This window comes from Danio rerio, chromosome 19 (genome assembly GCF_049306965.1).
Source record: "Danio rerio strain Tuebingen ecotype United States chromosome 19, GRCz12tu, whole genome shotgun sequence".
In the NCBI taxonomy this organism is placed as follows: Eukaryota; Metazoa; Chordata; class Actinopteri; order Cypriniformes; family Danionidae; genus Danio; species Danio rerio.
Genome location: NC_133194.1, coordinates 12,014,554 through 12,024,587, shown reverse-complemented (window position 1 = coordinate 12,024,587; position 10,034 = coordinate 12,014,554). Strand labels below are relative to the sequence as shown.

Here is a 10,034-nt window from a genome sequence, read left to right as displayed (position 1 = left end):
TGGTTTATTTATAGATATCATGTGTAAATTGTAAGCGTGCTTTGCCGATAGCGGAGATTCTGACCTCCAGGGTGTCCATCATCACTCATGTATCCGGCGAAACGAGGTTATAATCGGCTAGACATGTGAGACTTGCCCCGGTCTTAGATGGCTCTATAATGAATGTGTTATGAAATTTAGTTTTAACCGTTTTTCATGCGGGAATGTAGTTGTTTTAAACTCAAGTCTGTGGTTTATTTATAGAGATGGTGGGTATTTTAAAATATTGTTTTGAAAATGCGGAGATATGTGACCTCCATGGTGATGACGGGTGCCCTAACCTCATGAATCCGTCTAAAGCAGGCTGGTCATTATGACATTTAAGCTGACTTTGGTTTCATGAATCAATTACTTTTGTTCCAGTTTACATTTTGGTTAAGCACAAAGTTATGTTGATTAAAAATGATATAATATTTTCATGTTAACCTTATAAAATTAAGGTGCAGTACACCCAAAAATGGAAAACCAGGGGACAGTTTTATGCACTGAACAGTCTGAAGAAACAGGTTATTTTATTTTTCTTCACAAAATACTTTGTCAAAAAATAAAATAAACATAATAATAATAATAATATAAAGTGTGTGTAGAGTTTTTCATGGTCATTTGCAGTACTGTATTTAGATGCACAGTAACTGTTTTTTTCCCAAAATTCATTGTAAAATCTGCAGTAGCATACTGTTAATCATGTTCACAGTATGGAAATGTTGAGAATACATTATCATGCTGTGAAAACAGCAATATATACAGTAACACACTGTGCACAGCTTATACAGTAAATAACTGTTGAGAAATGCAGTATAATACCGTGAAAACAACAGAAATCGTTTACAGTGTATATTTAACCATTTTTTTGTCAAATAATTCACTCAGATTAGTAATTAAACACAACATACATTTTGTATGATCTCTTTTATTTTGTTAAAATGATTCACATTATAACAGGTTCTTCAAGTGGCATGTGAACTTTCACAAATGCATATATACTGTTGACAATTCCCTGTAGAATCTACACTAACTTTGGGCTCTATTTTGACGGTCCACGCACAGAGCGCAAAACGCAGGGCGCAAACGCTTTCAGGGCATGTCAGAACGCATTTTTGCTAATTTAAGGATGGGAAAATCCACTTTGCGCCATGGCGCTTGGTCTAAAAGGGTTAAGTTTATTTTCTTAATGAGTTATAGGTGTGTTTTGAGAATAAACCAATTAGAGCCTCATCTCCCATTACCTTCAAGAGCCAGCTGCGTCACGCCATAAGCGCATTTTAACATAAAGTAAGTTCACTTTCGCTTTTGCTCTCGTGGATAGGGAAACCTTTACGCACAGACTTCAATTAGCCAATAAATAATTAATTTTGTTTGTTAAGCGCAAAGATTTGATCAAAACTATTTCTACATTCAGTTCTAATTTTTAGCAAACGAATAAATGAACAATAATAACCAAGTGTGGTCAAAATACTGAGTTATTTCCAAATACACCTGCCATGCCCCATATGGTCTAAAATTTGACAGGTGGACAAATCTAAGCTTGTTTTAAATAAAACAAATACAAATATGGATATAATAAATAATGCTGCTAATAATAATAACATTATTCAAAAGCAAATTGAATGAACTAAAAAAGCCTTCCGAGATAAAGAAAGTAAGAGTGGTTTTTTAATCTTCATGTAGGCTAGAAATTAATATGTTTTGTAATATTTTAATCATTTATATTTATATCCTGTATATATCCTTATTATATATATCCTTAAGATATTATATCTTTTTTATATGTAAAAATATTTGCGTATTGCTCTGCATCTTGTTTGAAGTGTGTAAGCCAGGCTCACTTTGCGCCAGACAATAGACCGACTTTGTTCTGGTCTAAAGATCAGACTATTTACAGTTTCTCAAAATAACAACGCACTGAAACACGCCCGCTTTTTTAGACCAGAACGCCTATGGGCGCACATTTGAGCGCAAATGCATTTGCTATTTAAACAGCGTAGCGCAACACCTCAAAATGACCCTTGCGGCTAGCTACAAGTAGCAAAAGAGTATTGCGCCGCGCCTTGCGCCACATTGCGCTGGGTGTATGATAGGGCCCTTACTGTCAGCAGTTCGCCAGTAACTTCCTTTTTAATAAATTACAGCTAAAATACTGTATTAACATTTACAGCACCATTTATCTTGCTGTATATGTATTTACAGAATGGTATGTATATTTTTAATGTTAAAATATACAGTAATTTTCTCAATGCAACTTTAAAATGTTGTCACACTCTGCATAACTGCATCAATATTACAGTTAAATACAAAAAATACTGTGTAGGCTTTTTCATTTTGTCAGTATGTCAGGTTTTTTTTAGAGCAGTATTTATGAGCAAGCACTGTTCTGGAATATATGTACATTATTAGAGATACACCACATTCAGTCTTTTATTTTGGTTTCTTGCACAAAAAGTTTCTTGTAGCTGATATCATAGCCTATCACTGTGATCTAGCATCACAAAGACTAGACCTCTTCGAGTACACTTTGTTCTTGCACTAGTTCATCAAGTTAGTGAACACACTGTTACTGATGTCATTAAAAAGAGGCTGAAAATAGATTCATTCTGATTTTACAAATCTATGTAAAATGTTGCTTGCCATACACTCAACAGTGAAGCAAAACATATATTGTAAATGTGGCAATAATGTAGTGATATAACTATTATATTAAACTATATATAATTAGGAGTAATATAACATAAGTAGCCATGCAATAAGTTTCTTTATCAGAATAGGGATGCTGATATAGAATGACGCTGTATTTTACTGATTTGAAGACATCGCATACTCATGCGATATTGCAATTGTACAATACTTTAAGGACACACATGTAAATAAGAAACAGTCAAGGAATATCTTTAAAAATACTTGGGAATTATTTCCTTCATATATCATATGTTTTATTTACAATTTTCCCAATTGTTTATACACATTCTCCAAAACAGGTCTCATATTGTCAGAACTCTACACACAAATCACAAAACGCACACACACATTGGGCAAAACTCTTCAATTCTTCTGCAAAATGAAACTCTATGTTCAAAACAATGTGATTTCATATCAAAATGGTATTTTGTTTTCAAATGACACACAAAACCATCACATGAATAGACATTTATAAGAACAGTTGAACACTGATGTGCTGAATATAAAACACTTTAACCACTTCTTCTCCATTCATCATGACTTACTGTGAGCCTTTTTTGTTCAGTGTTACACTTACTACAGACATACATACAGAATTACATTGTAAAATATTTCAGAATATTGTTTTTATACAAAACACACAAATACCAAATATATTTGACTGATTTTCCCCACAAAAACAGTGTGCACAGTGTTTATCAACCAACACAAAGTTGCACATAGCATGGTCTACATATATCACCAACAGAAGGATTTACAGAATACAGTTACAGTGAGAAATAAAATTAAAAAACAGCTATACTGCTTCCTCTTTTCTGTTTTAGTCTGGCCAAGTAGTTGGGTAAATGTCACCCTGCATGTCGAATCCAGCCATGAAAAGCATCAACTGCTATAGCTTGGAAAAGGGGTATGTGAGGAATTCAATCATACACTTTACATCCCCAGGCAGAAAAAAAAAATTCTCAATAGGTTTGAGGAATGGAGGGAGATAAACAGCTAAAAATGTGGGTGGGTGGGCAGTGAACCATGAACCAGATGAGCTCTGATTTCTAAATTGCAATTCTGTGTGAAAGGTGTTTACTCATGTGATGAGTTAGTATGCAAAGTAGGACAACTGAGTTTACTATTTTGACAGACAGTGTGTTCCTTGTGAAAACAAAAGATTTTCTGCATAAAATTGTGCCAAAAGCAGAGAATTGTGTGTAGTGTTTTTAAAAAAAAGTGTGTTTAAATCTGCAATTTGAGTGTAAAGCAGGAATTGTGCTTGTAGTGTAGCAAAATTGGTTCAGGAGGTTAGTGCATCAGTTACATGTTGTAGTCATTGTGTCTGAAGTACAAATAATTGTGTGTAAACAATTGGGAAAAACACATTTGTTCCTTTTGAAAAGGTACCACCCCAGTGACAGCTCGCGTACCTTTATTTCTGAGTAAACTTGGGATTGCCTGCCGGGTATTTTAAGTTTAAGGTGTTATTTTTTTTTATATACATTTTTAAAAAATATTTACTGTTGCACTTAAGTCTAAAAGTGAGGAATTGTTGTTTATTACTTGATTGTTCAAGCTTCTTCACAGAAGTGCTCTGTTTGTTAATGGAGTTGTTGAATATAAAAAAAGGTGAATTAAATAAAAAAGGAACATCCTGGATGATATGGATGATATGGATGGATGATATATATATATTATAGAAGTATTGGATTGGGTTTTGGGATCAGTAGATACTCAAAATCAAATGACTCGAACTCGAGGGTTAAAAAAAACTGATTGGTACATGCACTTGACTCGATTTAGGTTGAATAAACTCAAAAATGTGCTGAAGTTTGTTGCCTTAAAATTTTAAGTTGAGTCAACTTTTTTATTTTTACAGTGTAGTTATATTGTTTGTTCATTTGTTTGTGTATAAATGTATTACCCTCAGTTTGCTCAGTTGGCCCTGTTTCATCTCATGCTCTCTAAGGATTTTCTCTTTTCATGTCATTACATACAGGCACAGGAGCATTGCAACTTTGCAATCAAATGTTTTCATAACACAGTTCAAAGAATTTCTCAGAACCTGCATGCTAAAAGTAGCCCGGTATTTTATGTTGTCAGGCGTGACGCATCACATTATTACCTGCAGAACTGGCATGGGAGTATTTCTCTCATGCACTTGGCCAATCTATTTTAATTAGATTAGTTTGAAAGTTTGAAAAAGCTTCTTGTCTTTCTGAGTTAGCTTTGACGATATATAAGCAGAATTAGTGTTCTGTGAACCATGAGCTAGATATGCAGTACTTTATTCATGAATTTGTATTAACAATAAACTCTTCAGGTTTCTCAAAGCTGATATGACTTTGTGATAAGCAGGCTGAAATTAAAAGCTAAACCGTGCACTTTTTAAACTCTTCATCAATTACTCAGCCTCATATCCTCCCTAAACACACTGATTAAGTACAGGAAACATGATGAATCCTGATAAAATGTCAGATAAGGAGTCAAAAAATCATATACCAGCCTGATTAGAGCAAATGTTATGCAAATGTTAGCACAAAAAAACAATAGCTAATGCCCTTAATGAAAGAAATATCAGCATTTTTGTAATATTAGTGAGTAATATAAGTGATAGGTCTTATCTCGTTGACCCGCCCCTCGTCCCCCTTCCATCCCTTTAAATCTAGACACTGTCCTGCAGTTCATAACCTCCCATCAAACCTGAAGACAGCGGAAAGAAGATATTTTCTCTTTCAAGTAACCCATCATGGTTTGGAAAAGCACACTTTTAAGTGCTGTAATTCTTCATCTGTTTTCATCAGGAGGTATGTGCCTTATTTAAAATCTGCTTTTATTGTCTTCTTTTTGGAGCAAATAAAAATTGCATGTTGGGCATCTTGTAAATTAATTTGACCGTTTATATTTCTCGGAAAATGTCAAATATTCACACTGAAATTGTATTTAATGTAGAAAGTATATACTAATTCAATTCATCATGTTTTTTTTTTTTTGTGCATGATGTGTATTTATTGTGCGCTATGGTGGCGTTAGCGCCTCACAGCAAGAAGGTTGCTGGTTCCAGTCCTAGATGGGCCAGTTGGCATTTCTGTGTGGAGTTTGCATGTTCTCCCTGTGTTGGCGTGGGTTCATCTGGGTTTACCTCACTATCCCAAGACGTGTTATAGATTAATTGAACAAACTAAATTGGCTGCAGTGTATGTTTTCCCAGTGATGGGTTGCAGCTGGAAGGGCATCCGCTGCGTAAAACATGTGCTGGATAAGTAGGCGGTTCATCCGCTGTGGTGACCCCTGATGAATAAAGGGACTAAGCCGAAGGAAAATGAATGTATTTATTGATTATATCTTGGTCTTTCTTTCTTTAAGCCGGACAGAACATGGACCCTGATGTACTGATGGATTCAATCTTTCCTCCAGCCAGACCTTCACTTTACAATCTCAACTCGCTCTGTCTTCACGGCAATGGCCGCTTCAGATATACTGCTGAAAGTTTCCCTCCGTCCAGCTTTGCTCATGCTCGTCGTGCTGGAAAGACGATGAACAGGCTCGAAGCTTGGTTCGGTCAGTGCTGCTATGGAGGTTTGGCTCACAAAAATGGACAGATCCTTTGCTGCGCTAAACAAGCAGTGAGTATTCATTAGACACATAAACCAAACTTAAAGGGGTTGTCCACTGTGATTTCATGTTTTAAACTTTTAGTTGAGGTGTATTGTAGATGTGTGAACAACATCTCTGAATGTAAGATGCTCAAAGTTACATACAAAGGGAGACATTAGCTTTTAAAGAGGTAGCTTAGCAAAGCCTACAGCTAACAGAGTTTGGGGACTACAAAAAAAATACATTTAAGCTAGTGCAGTGGTTCTCAAACTACCTCCTTCTAGTGGTACTCGGAGGAATGAAATACGTCATGTACATGCTACACATATTAAAACTTTTTTCAAAAATGATCTATGTAATATGCCATATATGACATATAGTCTATATTTCTGAGGTAATCTACCACGTTTTTTAAGTATGCAGAGGTGTAGCTGCTTTACTGGGTCTACTACGCTATTGTATTTCAATACTGCTCATTTTGGTGGTACTTGGAGAGACAATTTTTTTCTGAGGTGGTACTTGAGGAAAAAAGTTTGAGAACTACTGAGCTAGTGAGATCATAAATGCTTCAGGTTACGTGAAATCACCATGCGTTGACACACCGCAAAGGGGCCTGGCCAGAGGTGCTGTAATGCTGTAATGTAGCAGAGAAAGCTAAAATGCCATCAAACACTGCTGTTTCCACAGAGTTCGTTCTGTTCCTGTATTCGGGCTTTCAAATGACACAACACAATGAGAGAAGTGCTTACTGTTTAATTTTAATTATATTCCAGAGAATTATAATAAATATATAGCTAGCATTTGACAAAGAAAAACTTCCACAATCTCTCAGTTCAGTGGTGGATTCGGCCGAAAACACCTCAAAGGAAGAATAGTTCCAGGCATAATAGAAGCTGTGGATTGTGAGCCACAACCTGCAAGTATTATTATTTGTTAAAACTGATCGATTACATGCATATAGTGTCTAGCATTAACGGTGTGCAATTTAGCAATTTAAAACAATTTAGCTATAAATTCATATTTATATTGAATTTATATATATATATATATATATATATATATATATATATATATATATATATATATATATATATATATATATACATACATACATATAAACAGCCAAAATCTTCTGCAGCGCTGCAGTGTCTCTCCATGCTGCCACTTTCCCTGCATTATTCATCTCAAATTACAAACTTCCAAAAGATATATGAATATTTCATATTACTTACACATGCTTATAACCTAAATATAGGTGAAAGACACTTGTCAGATTTTATTTTAGAGAGTGGTCGTGAGGTTAAGCTGTATGCACATCATTTTCTGTCTGATTTAGGCACAACTGACTAACAGCTACTCTGACAGTGTTTACACAGCACAGGTACAGCGCATGCTATTAGGGGCGTGACACTTTTCCAGGTGACGTGGAGCCGATCCGCAAATCACAGCACAGCATTATGTTAGCTGACCAATCAGAGCCTCTTAAGGGTGGGCCTTTCAGAGGAACTAGGAAATATGACAGTTGTTTTTATTTTAGCTAAGTACCAGTATACTCAAAGTAAGATAAATTAAAAAATAATGTGATTTTCAACAATTGAAGCATGAGCACACGGTTCTTTGCATCTTATAAACACAACCAAGCCTTAAAAATACACTCTAGACCACCCCTTTAAATTTACCTACTGAACAAATTTGTTTATTGCTCTTTTTTTTGCAGTGGGAAACCGCCTTATCTTATTTCTGCCTTGAGGAGTTCTCCACCAAGACCCTGGTCCATGACTGCTGTGAGAAGAAAGGAGGGGAAAGGTGGGGCTGCTTTGAAAGAGAGGCTCCTAACCCATATTACCAACCCTTACCTGGTTATATTGCCCCTCAAATATCATCTGACAGGATTTTTACCTGGGACCCCAAAGCCTGTTAAAGTCTGACTGATAACCTTAGCATTAGTTTACTATCACTAGAGTTCGAATCATCAAATGTGAAAAATATGACCCTGCATATCAGTATGTTTGTCTTCACATGCATGCCATAGAATGGTATTCAAAATAAAATGTCATTTGATCATATTACTATCACTCTGTTTTCTTTCCAAAGAGGTACGAAATCAGCAAATATTTGTTTTTTTTTTAGTGTTGACCATTTGACGATTCGGATGATTTTTGAGACGAACCGTTGCTACTCATTATCTTATAAAAAGGAAAAGTATTTTTGCTTGGTATTTGGAGGTGAGACGTCATAAAAAAATCACAATAGTGCAGCCTTAGTGCAGCTAAGGTGAAATGCTTCATGGGGTTATCAAATTCACACCAACATCTGGCTCAGTTCAGGCCCAGTTACAGATTATCAACTTGACTGAGACTTGACCCAGATATGGTCCATGTTTGACCCATGTATGGAAGCCAGACTTGGTTCAATCATCCCACATAGCAAACGGACTTGCCCTAAATTTGGCCTCATTATGGCACTGCTGGCGTGTTGCCGGCATTGGCGTGCATGTCAGCTGAATGTGGGGCATGTATGGCAATGATTTCACTGCATGCATGACGGCCGGCAACCTACATTTGGGCTAGTTGTTGATGGGAGGTGTGTGGCCAGATCAGTGAAGGGATTGTTTACATTGTTTAGATAACATTAGGCTGGGTTATGGCTCAGTTTTGGGGGTTTCTGGTTGAAGCAGAAACTTATTGCTGATAATCGGTACCAATAATAAACCTGTTTTGACCCAGATCAGTGCCAGTTAAGGGTGATAAATTGGCTGAGATTCAGGCCGGTTATAGCCCATGTGTGGCCCTTGTCTTAAATTCAGTTATGGGGCACTTCAGGACTGTCATTCTTTGCGGTACTTGGGCCGAGGGAAAAGTTATTGTGTGGCCCGGAGCTGGGCCAGAAAACATTTGCAATGTGGGATGTACCGTAATTCACTGCATCATGTGGGCCAAGCAAAAGCTGATTGTGTGGGCCAGAGAAATTTTGCTATGTGGAGAGTTATTATAGAAACATGGCCCCTGTCAAATAATTCTGTGGATGAGGAAAACCGCACTTCTACATCAAGTTGCAGTGGGCCTCAAAATCACTGGGATTTGGATCCTGTTTTAACATCGGGAAATTAGAAAAAAGAGACTTGTTGTGTTTATATCACTCCAATATGACTGTGGACACTATACCTGCACACACAGCTTACTAAAGTAGATTTTCATCACAGGTGCCATTCAATGTATCTGTCATGAAAATATTTGGTATTTTAACCAGTTTAATGACACAAAGGTCAAATTTTGATTTCAATATGCATATTGTCTTTGTATTTAGTAAAATTAAATGCATTTACACGAAAGGTTCATATCATTTTTTGAAGTGTTATTTATCACCCCCTCCACCTTTTAAATTCCATTGAGATTTGAGAGGAAAATACTATAACTTAATGTAACTAGTTTTTTTAAACACTTCACAGGTTACAGATTTTTAGAAGTTCATGTATGCCTATGTTAATTGATGAACATTTATTGTATTCTTAAAGGTTAGATTTGTGCATAATTACAGATTGAAATATTTATTGACCATTTTATCTTACAAGTGCAAAACAAAGATTATGTACATCACAGGTCCCTCTTGATTTATCACGCCAAAACTGACAATTTAACATTTATGGATTAACAAATGTCTTCAAGCAAAATAACGAACAAATTAAGCTAAATTCTGATGGTTTGGTGTCAGTCGAGCGCCCTCTGTACTGAGCAAGAGAG

At 36.0% G+C, this 10,034-nt stretch overlaps 1 protein-coding gene across 1 annotated transcript; it reads left to right on the top strand.

Moving 5' to 3' along the window:
• Positions 1-5,385: 5,385 nt before the first annotated feature.
• On the top strand, positions 5,386-10,018 carry ecm1a (extracellular matrix protein 1a). Its single transcript, XM_003200555.7, has 3 exons — positions 5,386-5,504; positions 6,064-6,323; positions 8,012-10,018. The coding sequence occupies exons 1-3, from the start codon at positions 5,447-5,449 to the stop codon at positions 8,213-8,215; spliced, it is 522 nt and encodes a 173-aa protein (XP_003200603.1). The 5' UTR covers positions 5,386-5,446; the 3' UTR covers positions 8,216-10,018.
• The last annotated feature ends 16 nt before the right edge of the window (positions 10,019-10,034 follow it).

Excerpts from the sequence above, each read along its gene's own strand:
- ecm1a (XM_003200555.7), top strand. The coding sequence starts at position 5,447 with ATGGTTTGGAAAAGCACACTTTTAAGTGCTGTAATTCTTCATCTGTTT. Across the intron at positions 5,505-6,063 it reads TCATCTGTTTTCATCAGGAG|CCGGACAGAACATGGACCCT; the intron begins GTATGTGCCTTA and ends TCTTTCTTTAAG. Across the intron at positions 6,324-8,011 it reads TTTGCTGCGCTAAACAAGCA|TGGGAAACCGCCTTATCTTA; the intron begins GTGAGTATTCAT and ends TTTTTTTTGCAG.